General features: G+C 49.1%; 1 protein-coding gene across 2 annotated transcripts in view; it reads right to left on the reverse strand.

Annotated features, from left to right (window-relative positions):
• Nucleotides 1-1,272: 1,272 nt before the first annotated feature.
• The window catches only part of LOC138259273 (galectin-4-like), a 142,087-nt gene continuing 127,719 nt past the window's right edge, over nucleotides 1,273-15,640 (reverse strand). For both annotated transcript variants that reach the window (XM_069206886.1, XM_069206887.1), the window contains 2 exons: nucleotides 10,704-10,869; nucleotides 1,273-1,564 (listed from right to left, as the gene is read on the reverse strand). In XM_069206886.1, coding sequence (XP_069062987.1) covers nucleotides 1,418-1,564; nucleotides 10,704-10,869 — 313 coding nt within the window. In that variant the 3' untranslated portion in view covers nucleotides 1,273-1,417. The remainder of the gene's footprint in view (nucleotides 1,565-10,703; nucleotides 10,870-15,640) is intronic.

Here is a 15,640-nt window from a genome sequence, read left to right on the forward strand (position 1 = left end):
CAGAAATGCAAAACAAATATTAACCAAAAAAACCAACCAAAACAACTAATTTACAGAATCCTGTGAGGTGCTAAATTAGATTACTCAAGAGTTTACTTTCTCTGTATCTCCTAACCTGGAAGTTTGCAAGTATTTTAGTGTGAGCCTTATTTAGAGTGGATAGTTGTGGAAAATTCCAAGACTACTGGAGGAAGTTGTCCATTTGGAGGCAAATCGACTTATGGAATTGCCTCACCCACAGCAACAGTATGCAGTTTACTTACACAATGTATTTAATTGCAGCAGCTGCCCATCCTAAAGGGCGGAGGAGCCCCACCCAGCCACCCTTATTGCAGACATAAAGAGTGTCTAAAGCTAAAGTCAGCCTGACAGACACCCTTTTACGTTCAAATCAGGTAGCCAGGCGCTATACATGTGCTAAATGTGCAGTAGCCTGACTGCCTGAACTGAACTTTGCCAGGCCAAAGATGTCAAAGTTGTGTGGGTGTGACCTCCTCAGCCCTGCAAAGTGCCTCGAAGTCCCTTCCTCATGACGATAGCGAGTGTCACTGCTAGCCTCAGACGGGGCACTTCAGTTTTAAGCCCTGAAGTGCCCAGGGCCGAGTGTCTATCACCGATGCCTCATCACAGAGTTGGTTGGGGTCAGCAACTTTTCCATAAGATCGTCCAGTGAGGGGAGGCGACAGTCCCTACCCTTCAGGAACATCTTAGGCTTCACCACTGTACCACAGAAAGTGCTTTTTTTATCTTAGGTGCATGTATGTATGAATGTATATATGTGTATTAGTGGATGCATGTGTGTATTTGTGAATGGTGAGTACGTGCGTGTGATTGTATGGGTGTTAATGAATATGCATGTAGGTAGGCAAGTGTGAGTGTGTATGCATGTGTGGCCCACCTGCCCCCCCATCTGCTCAAATTACCAGCTGCCACTGTTTATTTAGAAGTTTTATATAGCGATGTACCTTGCCTCAAGGATACTTCAAAGTATTGTATAATTTGTATATAAGATCCTGGATTGTGGAGTAGCAGGAGTTAAATCATCAACGGGCATGACCCTTACCAAATATTCCTCACTTTCTACCATTGATTCTGTAGTTTAGGCAAAGGCTGTTCTGAGTGGCTCCATTTTTCTGGATGGTTACGGAAACCAAGATAGTTAAATTCTTCTATGGGAGTCAGGTTCAATGGCTTCCAAAGTTTTGGGCCTTGAGCTCTCAGAAATGTGCCTCTATATTTTTGTCTTTTGAAGGAGGAATAGGAATTCAGAAATAGGAAATTTTGCAAACAGATTTTATTCCAGAATTAGCACAGCTTCCAGAAATGATAAGATTTTCAACTACCACCTAGCACTAAATTGTCCCACATGTAAAAGCGCATTAGGCTTGTGAAAGGTTCTCTATTAGGAGATTCAAGCTCAGGGCTGGACAGAGGAGAGGACCACATCGCCATCAATCTCTATTAGGTCGATCTGCTGGAAGTCCCTGACGCGATGATCGTAGTTGAAGAGATGCTGTCCATTCACATACACCTGGAAGCAGGAGTTACCACAACGTACAGAGATCTGGAGAGAGAAGAAAGACTGTGAGATTTTGCGAATCATCTGATTCTGTAGGAGGCTGGACTGGCTTGTAGTGGGTACCAAGGGGTACTTGCACCTTGCACCAGGCCCAGTTATCCCTTATTAGTGTATAGGGTGTCTAGCAGCTTAGGCTGATAGATAATGGTAGCTTAGCAGAGCAGCTTAGGCTGAACTAGGAGACGTGTGAAGCTACTACAGTACCACTCAGTGTCATATGCACAATATCATAAGAAAACACAATACACAGTTATACTAAAAATAAAGGTACTTTATTTTTATGACAATATGCCAAAGTATCTTAGAGTGTACCCTCAGTGAGAGGATAGGAAATATACACAAGATATATATACACAATAGCAAAAATATGCAGTATAGTCTTAGAAAACAGTGCAAACAATGTATAGTTACAATAGGATGCAATGGGGAAACATAGGGATAGGGGCAACACAAACCATATACTTCACAAGTGGAATGCGAACCACGAATGGACCCCAAACCTATGTGACCTTGTAGAGGGTCGCTGGGACTATTAGAAAATAGTGAGAGTTAGAAAAATAACCCTCCCCAAGACCCTGAAAAGTGAGTGCAAAGTGCACTAAAGTTCCCCTAAGGACAAAGAAGTCGTGTTAGAGGAATAATGCAGGAAAGACACAAACCAACAATGCAACAACTGTGGATTTCCAATCTAGGGTACCTGTGGAACAAGGGGACCAAGTCCAAAAGTCACAAGCAAGTCGGAGATGGGCAGATGCCCAGGAAATGCCAGCTGCGGGTGCAAAGAAGCTTCTACTGGACAGAAGAAGCTGTGGTTTCTGCAGGAACGAAAAGGGTTAGAGACTTCCCCTTTGGTGGACGGATCCCTCTCGCCGTGGAGAGTCGTGCAGAAGTGTTTTCCCGCCGAAAAAACGCCAACAAGCCTTGCTAGCTGCAAATCATGCGGTTAGCGTTTTTGGACGCTGCTGTGGCCCTGGAGGGACCAGGAGGTCGCAAATTGGACCAGGAGAGAGAGGGGACGTCGAGCAAGACAAGGAGACCTCTCAGCAGCAGGTAGCACCCGGAGAAGTGCCAGAAACAGGCACTATAAGGATGCGTGAAATGGTGCTCACCCGAAGTCGCACAAAGGAGTCCCACGTCGCAGGAGACCAACTTAGAACGTCGTGCAATGCAGGTTAGAGTGCCGTGGACCCAGGCTTGGCTGTGCACAAAGGATTTCCGCCGGAAGTGCACAGGGGCCGGAGTAGCTGCAAAAGTCGCGGTTCCCAGCAATGCAGCCTAGCGAGGTGAGGCAAGGACTTACCTCCACCAAACTTGGACTGAAGAGTCACTGGACTGTGGGGGTCACTTGGACAGAGTCGCTGGATTCGAGGGACCTCGCTCGTCATGCTGAGAGGAGACCCAAGGGACCGGTAATGCAGCTTTTTGGTGCCTGCGGTTGCAGGGGGAAGATTCCGTTGACCCACGGGAGATTTCTTCGGAGCTTCTGGTGCAGAGAGGAGGCAGACTACCCCCACAGCATGCACAAGCAGGAAAACAGTCGAGAAGGCGGCAGGATCAGCGTTACAGAGTTGCAGTAGTCGTCTTAGCTACTTTGTTGCAGTTTTGCAGGCTTCCAGCGCGGTCAGCAGTCGATTCCTTATCAGAAGGTGAAGAGAGAGATGCAGAGGAACTCGGCTGAGCTCTTGCATTCGTTATCTACAGTTTCCCCAGAGACAGAGACCCTAAATAGCCAGAAAAGGGGGTTTGGCTACCTAGGAGAGAGGATAGGCTAGCAACACCTGAAGGAGCCTATCACAAGGAGTCTCTGACATCACCTGGTGGCACTGGCCACTCAGAGCAGTCCAGTGTGCCAGCAGCACCTCTGTTTCCAAGATGGCAGAGGTCTGGAGCACACTGGAGGAGATCTGGTCACTCCCCTTTCCTTTGTCCAGTTTCGCGCCAGAGCAGGGCTAAGGGGTCCCCTGAACCGGTGTAGACTGGCTTATGCAGAATTGGGCACATCTGTGCCCAACAAAGCATTTCCAGAGGCTGGGGGAGGCTACTCCTCCCCTGCCTTCACACCATTTTCCAAAGGGAGAGGGTGTCACACCCTCTCTCAGAGGAAGTTCTTTGTTCTGCCATCCTGGGCCAGGCCTGGCTGGACCCCAGGAGGGCAGATGCCTGTCTGAGGGGTTGGCAGCAGCAGCAGCTGCAGTGAAACCCCAGGAAGGGCAGTTTGGCAGTACCAGGGTCTGTGCTACAGACCACTGGGATCATGGGATTGTGCCAACTATGCCAGGATGGCATAGAGGGGGCAATTCCATGATCATAGACATGTTACATGGCCATATTCGGAGTTACCATTGTGAAGCTACATATAGGTAGTGACCTATATGTAGTGCACGCGTGTAATGGTGTCCCCGCACTCACAAAGTTCAGGGAATTGGCTCTGAACAATGTGGGGGCACCTTGGCTAGTGCCAGGGTGCCCTCACACTAAGTAACTTTGCACCTAACCTTTACCAGGTAAAGGTTAGACATATAGGTGACTTATAAGTTACTTAAGTGCAGTGAAAAATGGCTGTGAAATAACGTGGACGTTATTTCACTCAGGCTGCAGTGGCAGGCCTGTGTAAGAATTGTCAGAGCTCACTATGGGTGGCAAAAGAAATGCTGCAGCCCATAGGGATCTCCTGGAACCCCAATACCCTGGGTACCTCAGTACCATATACTAGGGAATTATAAGGGTGTTCCAGTAAGCCAATGTAAATTGGTAAAATTGGTCACTAGCCTGTTAGTGACAATTTGAAATAAATGAGAGAGCATAACCACTGAGGTTCTGGTTAGCAGAGCCTCAGTGAGACAGTTAGGCACCACACAGGGAACACATACATATAGGCCACAAACTTATGAGCACTGGGGTCCTGACTAGCAGGGTCCCAGTGACACATAACAAACATACTGAAAACATAGGGTTTTCACTATGAGCACTGGGCTCTGGCTAGCAGGATCCCAGTGAGACAGTGAAAACACCCTGACATACACTCACAAACAGGCCAAAAGTGGGGGTAACAAGGCTAGAAAGAGGCTACTTTCTCACAGATTCTGAGACCATTATGTTTATTTTCTGATCCCGCCTTTCCTTGAAACCAAGGTAAGTCTTTCCATCTCTGGAGCATCCACAAAAATAGTTTTTCTTTTGCCTCTCTTAAATACCTATACTTTCCATTCATAGTTGATGTTTGTGGGATTCACCCCCATTATAAACACCCTACCTTTGATATAGACAAGACACAACCCTTCCCCATCAGACCTTCTAGCACTGGACCTAAAAGAAAGAGTGTTTGACAACATAACTGCAAATTCATCACACATGGAGAAAGGGGGAAAGGTGGCTTATATGAATAAACCCAACTGCAGCCTACGACTGGTTCACTCACCTCAATGGACAACGCCACTCTCATGGACCTATACTCATCCAAAATACCAGGGGTAGCTGAAGTGAGATTATGCATTGTTTGACCTTTATGATGTCACAACATTGACTTATTAGCCTACCTTCGGGCCCTCAATACCCTTTTGTTTGCTGTGGTTGGGGAAAGGGTAAAGAGTGTAAAGGTTTAAATAGCAAACAGGGCTCTTAAAGCACCTTTTAGGAAATGTTGTCTTGTAATGGAACATACTCTAAGGAGGTTTCCTTCAGCTTCCTTCAGCTATTGGCTGTTTTGGCTCAGGAGCCTTTGGCCATTGGTTTAAGACAATTAGGGGGTAATTTCAACCCTGGCGGTACTGGACCGCCAGGGCTGAAATGACGGAAGCACCGCCAACCGGCTGGCGATGCTTCCCTGGACATTATGTCCGCGGCGGAAGCGCCGCGGTCGCACCGCCGGGGCCGGCGGTTTCCCGCCACAATGGCCCCGGCGGTAGTAATCCGCCAGGGCAGCGCTGCTAGCAGGAAAAGGCTGGCGGTATGGGGAGTCGCGGGGCCCCTGGGGGCCCCTGCACTGCCCATGCCACTAGAATGGGCAGTGCAGGGGCCCCCTGACAGGGCCCCATGTGGCTTTTCACTGTCTGCTGTGCAGACAGTGAAAAGCGCGACAGGTGCAACTGCACACGTCCCATGGCTGCAACACCGCCGGCTCCATTTGGAGCCGGCTCCTATGTTGTGGCCGAGATCCCCGCTGGGCCGGCGAGGATCTCCTAATGACCGCACGGCGGTCAGATCTTGGGGGGCGGCTGTAGCCGCACGCCAAGGTCATAATGAGGGCCTAAGACACTTTCAACATATATATATATTTGGGCAGGTGATTGTTGAGCTGTAAACGAAGTTAACGGAGCCTGAATAAATGAATTTTGTGAAATAAGAGATCCCGGAGTGCGGTCGTTCGTGAAGTATTTCATGAATGTTGTTGTATATAAATATATATATATATATATATATATATATATATATATATATATATATATATATATATATGTATCACACTTTCCTTGGAGGCGTTTGTACTAGTCTATAACCAACGTATTAATTCAGCTTCACCCAAAGGCCTACTTCTAGGAGTGTGGACATTTCTAATTCCACCGTTGGAAACAGATGAAATTCAGAGCTTCATTACATTGTAACAGCAAATTGTTATTTTCATCCAATTAAGCCTCCAGCTATTTGTTTACCATGAAAAGTCACGTTTCATTATTTTACAAAAATAAGTGGAAAACAAATCCCAAGAGTGAGTGCCTGAATTAATTTGGTAAATGCCATTTGTAAGTTTTTTCTCCCATAAAAATCATTTTTCGTTTTTTTTTTCAAATTTGTTTGCCCTGCAGCAGCTTTTAAAAAATAAAACCTTAATTAGATCAAACTTCTCGAAGTTAGGAATGTGTGAATTTAAAATTGTGCCTCCAGAACCGGTCTTGGCACCTGATAAAGGACCCTAGGTGTGCCAAATTTAAGGGGTACTTATTTCAAGGGCTCTGTCAAGATTGACAGGTGATGCATTACCCAGAGCAAAAGGACAAATCACTTGAGTCACCCTTGGACTAGAAACAGGCAGTGAGAGGAGTCAAGTGAACTGCAAGCTCACTTCTAGCTGCAGTCCTTGAACCTTATTGAAGTGGATGTCTTGGGGGTTAGTTCTGACCAACTGGCTGCTGGTTCTCATGGCTCAAAGGCATGCTCAGTTTTTCAGTAGTCATCTACACAGATCCAGGGCCCAGATTTACTAAGCCTTTGCTCTGCCATTGCGTCATGCAAGGCAACACAAGGGATTAAGGGATATCTACTAAGTTACGCGAAGCCATCTTGTGTGATTCTGCATGGCTTAGTAAGTCCAGAGTAAAGCAAGGGCAGCACATATCGCTGCCTTGCATTACTCTGCATTGGGAAGGCATTCAATGGGTGGAGTGTAGGCGTTCCTATTCATCCACCCATAGATTTTGCCGTATTCCCAAATTTATCAAGGGTAGTAAATCTGGGAATGTGTCAAAATGCTAAGACCATCCAGACATAGGCATAATGGGAGAAATAGGTTTATTTCCCCTTGTTGTGTCCTCTTTATACATGTACTGCATTCTGCAGCACACATAGAAAGAGGAAAATGCCTTTGAGGATTGTTTTTGGGCAGGAAGATGCCCTTCCTGCACAAAAACAACCCTGCCTGTAATGCAGGCATCCTTGCACCATGGTGCAAGGGTGCCTGCATTGGCCTAGACTGCACACAGTTTGCCAGCGCAGAGAGAGCAGGAATGCGCCACATCTTAGTAAATCTGGGGCATTCCTGCTCTCTCCGTTTGATGCAGCACAGTAAGTTGTCTTGCTGCTTTGCGTCAAATGTGACTAAATCTGGACCCTGATCTCTGTGCTTGCTCTTAGCCCTTTCAATCAGGAAGCTTCTCTCGACTTCAAGGCAGTATGGCTTCAATGCTCTGAGCAGTGTGCAACTGTGGGTTGTTTCCAGTGGCCCAGGCACAGTCCAGCCCTTGATGTGGAAACAGTAAGACAGGCTCTTGTGGTCCTATCCTGGCATCTATTTGGGAAGTTGCTGCAGAGCTCCTTCCAGTCCAAACTTCGATAAAAAGGTGGTCCTGAAAACCAGTTCTTATGCAGTTCGAGGGGTACTAAGCCAGGGCTGGTAAAAGGCCATTGTCAGCCAGTTCTGGGCACATCTTTCCTGAGGAAAACGAAAAGGTGATGGGTGAACCATGTGAATCAATTTACTCGGGCCACATTCTACTCTATTGATTGGTGCCCATTATGCCATTCTAGACAGATACCAGCCATATGCCTTTCAGCCTTGTCTTACTCAATAGGAATAATCCAGCCCGAACTGCCAGCCAAGAATCCCTCTAGATGGGAATGAAAATACCCCAGACCGGTTTCACCTGATTAAGGCCTCATCAGTGAGGCGTACAGCTTTAGTCCTATGGTAGAATGCACACAGGACCCATGTCTGGGCAGACCTGTTGCACAAAATAATAATGGGTTGAGTGCTTGAATAAATGTCAGCCGCTCATAAATATTTGGGCAGAATTCCAGTTTATTATCAATTGGAACAGGAGTAGAGCTGGTTTCAGTCGCGGGTCGCAAAAAGGGCCGGGTGGCACGCGGGGGGGACACATTATATAATAAAAAATAAAAAAACACTTACCTTCGCCGCCGCCGTGCCGTGCCGCTCTTCTGCGTCTGCGGGATTGGCTGGGGCCGCCCAGCCATGGCGCTCCCAGGCAGACTAGGAGCCTATGCAGGCCCTCTCCAGCGCAGCAACTGTGTTGCTGGGCTTGAGAGAGCCTACTGGGCACGTGTGTTTGGCCAGCCCGAGATGGCCAGCCAAACACACATGCCCTCTGAAGGGAGTGCTCTGTGCTGGTCTCTGTCTGAAGTGACACAGTGAGCACAAAATGATGCACTGGAATGCAGCCCTGACTAATCACGAGTCACAGATGCTTAATTCTAGCATTCCTTCCATCACTCTGTAGTTTGTTACACCAGATACCTTCAGTTCGAAGGGTATGCCCAGATATGGGTCCAGTGTTCAGTGTCCTACAGGACTCAAGTTAACCCTCACTGATGAGCTGTACATGGGCTGAAAATGGTCTGGGTTGCATATTTTCCCATCTGGAGGGTGCCTGATCCATTACCATTTGAGAAGGCCCAATGCATATTTGTATATGGCTCAGTGTGCTAAAAATGATGGACTGGAATGCAGCCCTGAGTGATCACCAGTCACGAAGGATCTTTTAGGCATTCCTCCTATCACTTTTTTGATGCAGTGCACTCCTTGACAGCCATGAGTATGCCCAGATGAGGCTCATGTGTTCACTTTGCCACTTGACTCAAGTTACACCACACCGATGAGGCCTGAGAAGGTTGAAAGAGGTCTGGTGTTGCTTGTGTTCCTGTTCAGAGTGGACAGGGGGTGGCAGTCTAGGCAACACTGTTCCTGTTGGAGCAGGGCCAGGAGTGATGTGCATATGGCTGGTATTTGTCTAGAGTGGCTCAGTGAACTAAAAATGATGGATTGATTGGAATGCTGCCAAGGTGATCACATCTGGCTGACATCAGTTCAAGCATACCTTCCATTCCATTCTTATTTATGCATTGGTCACAGCTCCCCTGCCATTTCCACTGGAAGTGTGACAGACAAGTGGTCAAAGGAATGTACATCACAATACAAACCAGTCAGACTTCGCAAGTGGGGTCTACTATTTTCAGACAGATCCACATACAGTAAAAAGTCCACGAGTGAACTCGGTGATGTGTACTGGGAAATGACAGCCCAGACTTCCCAAACGTATATCAATTAATGGTGATTCTCCAACCATCACAAGCATGCAACAGGGCTCTGCAAGAGGTGGGAGGCAACGTGACAAATGTTACATAAAGGGTGACATGTAAGGGAACATCTAACTTGTGCTGCATTCGTCATGATATATGGTGCGGGGAGGGCCACCATTCACATGGCACATATGGGTCCAGTCAAATCACACATGAACACCTAATTGTCACACACATGCCACAAGTCATGATTCACCACATACACACAGCAGGAAGGGAAATACCCTTTCTGGGAAATGAATCAATTTTACACACAGAAGATCATTAAATTACTCACCAAATGGCATAAAAAAGAACTGTATATACACTCTAACTGCATGCTGGCAATCTGTACACATATACTGGGAAGATGTTTTTTCTTATGATGTGCATTGCATTCTATTGGAATATGTTTCTATAATTATAGTAATAATGATAATTTATATAACCCACAACAGAACATAAAACTGAGTGTTGACAGCTAATATTAGATGATGTGTATTACTCGGCCCAATAGAGCTCAATTTATAGATGTGGTTGGCACTGCAGGGATGCAGACTTGCATGCTACGTGTACATCTTTACAGGTAGAAAATATCCATTGAAGGTATTTTACCAGTTTGGAATTTGTGACATTCATTTTATGGATCCCTGCAACAAGAGTGTCCCAGCTTAAACATGCTTCTAGGATCTGACCAGTGACCTTGCCGTGGTCTATAGCAGTCGCATTTGCCCTCTGATTTGTCTTATAATATCGTTTCAAGCTTAGAAAAACAGACTGTGCAGATCACCGCAGGACGTGCATTATCCACCCTAGCTTTCTTGCCAGCATCACTTCAGTGAATACGTTAACCATTTAACTATGTTAAGAGAAGCTACCCTGGGATAATAGAGATGGCGGACAAACTAGCTCAGGTGGTTGATGTGCGTGCTTCTCCAATCTGAAGCTTTAATGTATAAAACTCGATGAAGCTGTCTAAATCTTTCATTCTTCTAAGGTGGATAAAACGAATCCCAATTAGTGGCGTAATTTCCAAAACGTATTTTACAATGTTTTTTCAGCAGGTAATATTCAGTGCTTAACAAAACGTAGATGTGTGTGTGTTTATATATGTTCAACTACTTGCGTGTACATTGTGTGTGAAAAAACCAAGGCAACAAAGAGGACTTGACATTTGCTCATAAAGGAGTGGTGGTTTTAAACAAAAGCGGTAACCCTAGCTGTTCTGGATTGTTCCCTCCACCCCTGCGGCCTGCACGCCTTTGTCATAATCGAGCTAAAGAAACCTACTGCTGAAATCTCATTGGCGGTTCCCAGCGAGGACACTGCTACTTACATCAAAGCGCTCTCCGTGTGCAAAGGGGTTGTAAGTTAACTCGACCTCTTCTACTCCCCAACTTCCCTTCAGGAAACTGTTCCTCACCACACGTTTCTCAGCCATCCGCAGGCTGATGTGCAGGGCGATTTCTCTGGAGCACCCCACTAGGAAATTGATGTCGGCCCTGCAAAATGAGAAAATTGTGTAAGAAAAGTGACAGGGCAAAAGGTGGAAAGAGAACCCTCAAAATCAAGCCGCGTGGTTTAGGTACCGTGTTTATCTTGAAAAAAAAGACTCTTTAGATTGTCGTAAGCTGATGTTCACTCTATTATGAGCCACGGAAACGATTTCTTCCAAACAGTACTCAGAAACTTGTTTTTATTCCTTTCATTAGCTCTTGGCTTCCCTTGTTTTTAGGTCAGGCATAGCAGTACGCAAGTGCTCTTCGCAACATGTTGTAATCTATTCTGTAGGTTTTGACCTCGCCCATCTCATGCCCATCATTTTCATTCGTTCCTGGGCCTGCCTTTCAAAAATCCCTTGATGTCGCTGGTAAAGGCTTTTGTGTGTCCCGCCTTGAGGCTGTTTTGTTACCGCCTTGAAGACTGACCCTGTTTCATGGATTATTGCACGATCGGCGAGATACCTTAGTGTGGTGCACTTTTTTTTTTATTTGCCTCGCCGCTTCATGCTCATTGCAGTATGTTGTTTCTTCCTCTTTCTTGGTTTCAAGCATCTTGCTATTTCTTTGCAATGTCTGCGGGGTCTTTTTTCATTTATTTATTTTTTTGCAGTTTTATGTAGTGTGACCTCGACACAAAGGCATCGGAGCACTTTATTTATTTATTTTTTTGTGTTATATAATGCAAACTTTATACAAATGTATAACAGCGCTTTATCAAATCAAATCAAATCATTAACATTTATAAAGCGCGCTACTCACCCGTGCGGGTCTCAAGGCGCTAGGGGAAAAAGGGGGATTATCGCTGCTCGAACAGCCAGGTCTTTAGGAGTCTCCGGAAAGCGGAGTGGTCCTGGGTGGTCCTGAGGCTGGTGGGGAGGGAGTTCCAGGTCTTGGCCGCCAGGAAGGAGAAAGATCTCCCACCCGCCGTGGAGCGGCGGATGCGAGGGACAGCAGCGAGTGCGAGGCCAGAGGAGCGGAGGAGGCGGGTGGGGACGTTGAAGCTGAGGCGTCTGTTGAGGTATTCCGGTCCCTTGTCGTGGAGGGCTTTGTGTGCGTGGGTGAGAAGTCGGAAGGTGATCCTTTTGCTGACTGGGAGCCAATGCAGGTGTCTCAGGTGTGCAGAGATGTGGCTGCTGCGGGGTATGTCGAGGATGAGGTGGGCCGAGGCGTTTTGAATGCGTTGCAGGCGATTTTGGAGTTTGGCTGTGGTCCCGGCGTAGAGGGTGTTGTCGTAGTCCAGGCGGCTCGTGACGAGGGCGTGGGTCACGGTTTTTCTGGTGTCGTCGGGGATCCAGCGGAAGATCTTGCGGAGCATGCGGAGGGTGAGGAAGCAGGCGGAGGACACGGCGTTGACTTGCTTGGTCATGGTGAGAAGAGGGTCCAAGATGAAGCCGAGGTTGCGGGCGTGGTCTGTGGGGGTCGGTGCGGTGCCGAGGGCCGTGGGCCACTAGGAGTCGTCACAGGCAGACGGGGTGTTGCCGAGGATGAGGACTTCCGTTTTTTCAGAGTTCAGCTTTAGGCGGCTGAGCCTCATCCAATCTGCGACGTCCTTCATACCCTCTTGTAGGTTGGTCTTGGCGCTGGCGGGGTCCTTGGTGAGGGAGAGTATAAATTGGGTGTCTTCGGCGTAGGAGGTGATGATGATGTCGTGCTTGGGTACGATGTTGGCCACGGGCTCATGTAGACATTGAAGAGTGTCGGGCTGAGTGATGAGCCTTGGGGTACGCCGCAGATGATCTCGGTGGGTTCTGAGCGAAACGGAGGGAGGTAAACTCTTTGGGAACGGTTTGAGAGGAAGGAGGCGATCCAGTCCAGGGCCTGGCCTTGGATTCCGGTGGAGCGGAGGCGGGTGATTAGGGTGCGGTGACAGACGGTGTCTAAGGCAGCCGAGAGGTCGAGCAGAATGAGGGCGACTGTTTCACCGTTGCCCATCAGGGTTCTGATGTCGTCAGTGACTGAGATGAGGGCGGTTTCAGTGCTGTGGTTGGTTCGGAATCCGGTTTGCGAGGGGTCGAGCAGGTTGTTGTCTTCCAGGAAGGTGGTCAGCTGTTTGTTGACGGTCTTCTCTATTACTTTGGCTGGGAAAGGCAGAAGAGAGATGGGGCGGAAGTTTTTCAGGTCGCTCGGGTCAGCCGTAGGTTTCTTTAGTAGGGCATTGACTTCGGCGTGTTTCCAGCATTCGGGGAAGGTAGCAGAAGAAAAAGAAGAGTTGATGACGGTCTGGAGGTGCGGGGCGATGATGTCGTTGGCTTTGTTAAAGATGAAGTGCGGGCAGGGGTCCGAAGGGGCGCCGGAGTGGATAGAGTTCATGATGGATTTAGTTTCTTCCGTGTTGATGTGGGACCAGTTGTTGAGGGTGATGGCCGTGGATGCCGGTTTGGTGGTGTTTGGTTGGGTCTGGTGTCCGAAGCTGTCGTGGAGGTCGCTAATCTTGCGATGGAAGAAAGTGGCGAGGGATTCGCACAGATCCTGTGAGGGCGTGAAGGCGTTGGCGCTGGGGTTGGAGAACTCCTTGACGATGCTGAAGAGTTCTCTGCTGTTGTGTCTGTTTTTGTCCAGTCTGTCGGTGAAGAAGTTCCTTTTGGCAGCGCGGATCAGGTGGTGGTGTTCGCGGGGTAGCGTTCTTGAGGGCGGTCATGTTGTCAGCGGTGCGGTCCTTGCGCCAGGCTTTCTCAAGGGCGCGACAAGTTTTCTTAGATTCTTTGAGGGTGTCAGAGAACCAGAGAGGTTTTTTGGTGTTGGTCTGTCGATGCGTGCGTTTGAGGGGAGCAAGGATGTCTGCGCAGTTGGAGATCCAGTTTGTGAGGTTGAGGGCTGCATCGTTGGGGTCGGTGGTGAGGGTGGGTTGGTTGGCGGTGAGTGCGGAGAAGAGTTGCTCTTCGGGGATCTTGTTCCACTGTCGACGAGGGATGGGTTGGGTGCGGAGGTGGTGGGTCTCGCGTCGGAATGTGAAGTGGACGCAGCTGTGGTCGGTCCAGTGTAGGGCGGAGGCGTGGCTGAAGAAGACGTGTTTGCTGGCGGAGAAGATGGGGTCAAGCGTGTGTCCGGCGATGTGGGTGGCGGTGTTCACCATTTGTTTGAGGCCGAGGTTGGCGAGGTTGTCGAGCAGGGTGGTGGTGTTGGGGTCGTTGTTTTGTTCCAGATGGAAGTTGAGGTCACCTAGGAGGATGTAGTCCGGCGAGGCGAGGGCGTGCGGGGAGATGAAGTCGGCGATGGCGTCGCTGAAAGGGGCGCGTGGCCCGGGAGGACGGTAGATGAGGGATCCTCTGAGGGTGGTCCTCGGATCGGTGCGAATCTGAAAATGCAGGTGTTCAGCGGCGAGAGGGGTGTCTTCAGTGGAGGTGGTGACGCTGATGGAGTCTTTGAAGACGATGGCGATACCTCCTCCTACCTGGTCGGTGCGGTCTTTTCTGGAGATCTTGTAGCCTTCGGGGATGGCAGTGGCGATGTCAGGGGCCGAGGAGGCGTTCATCCAGGTCTCCGTGATGAAGGCGACGTCCGGTGCTATGGAGTCCAGGAGGTCCCAGAGTTCAACGGCGTGTTTGTGGACGGAGCGAGCGTTGACTAGGATGCACTTGAGGTGGTTGATGGCGCGTGGGCTTGTGGTCGTGGTTGTTGTGTGGTGGAAGGTGCGTTTGCAGGAGTTGCAGGCGAAGGGTCCATGGGTGCATTTGGGGTGAGCTTGGAAGCAGGTGTTGGAGCGTCCTGGGTTGAGGGCGTGGAGGGTGGTGGGGTCGTAGCCGGTCAGCGGGGCTTGGGAGAGCTGGGGACCAGGGGTCGTGGCGCTGTGCGTGTGACAGGGGCGGACGGGCGCAGACGGGCTTGCCTCTGGCGTGCCTCCGGCGCGCCAGAGGCGCGGTCGCGCAGCGGCCGCCATATGAGGTAGGAGGGGGGGAGGGGTCAGGTGGGGGCGAATGGGAGCTGGGGGGCGGGGCGTGCAGGAGGTCGCGGCGGGAAAGCGCGAGGGAGGGGGGGACAGGTAGAGTGAGAAGAGCTGGGGGAGGGGGGTTTAAGGGTGGAGGGGGGTGAGTGTTAGGAGGTTTAGGAGATAAGGGAGAAAGATAGGAGTAGGGTTGAGAAGATAGGGGAGGGGGGTTGTAGAGGTGGGTGAGGGTGAGAGGTAGAGTGAGAGGATAGGAAGATAGGTAATAGAGGGGGTGAGGGAGGGGGGGAGAGATAGAGAAATAGATAGAGAAAATGGATAGATAGGGAAATCGATAGATAGGGAAATAGATAGAGAGATAGGAAGATAGGAGGAGGTGGAGAATGAGGGAGTTAGATAGTGGGATAGAGAGATAGAGAGATAGAGGGTAGGTAGATAGGAGGAGTGAGGGAGGTAGATAGTGAACGGATTAGATAGGGGAGATAGAGAGGGGGATGCGAGTGGGGGAGGGGGATGAGGCAGGAGCAGGAGGGCAGGCGCGGGGAGAAGAGGACGGAGGAGGCAGAAGAGCCGAAGGCAGAAGACAAGAAGAACAGAAGACAAGAAGAACAGAAGAACAGAAGAACAGAAGAACAGAAGACCGGAAGGAGAGAAGGAGAGAAGAAAGGAAGATCAGAAGACCGGAAGGAGTGAGCACCGGTTACAATACACAAGTACACATTCATTTTTGGTAGCAAGGGTAGATTAAATGATTTCCCAGAATCACAGGATGTTAAGCCGGCACTGAGACTAGAATTGTGTTCCCCAGCTTTAAATTCGGCCGCTCTGGCCCTTACACCACATCCTTTCCCGTAGGGTTCTTTGTCTGGTGCATGTTGGGGCAGTCTG

Source organism: Pleurodeles waltl, chromosome 9 (assembly GCF_031143425.1).
Source record: "Pleurodeles waltl isolate 20211129_DDA chromosome 9, aPleWal1.hap1.20221129, whole genome shotgun sequence".
NCBI classification, from domain to species: domain Eukaryota; kingdom Metazoa; phylum Chordata; class Amphibia; order Caudata; family Salamandridae; genus Pleurodeles; species Pleurodeles waltl.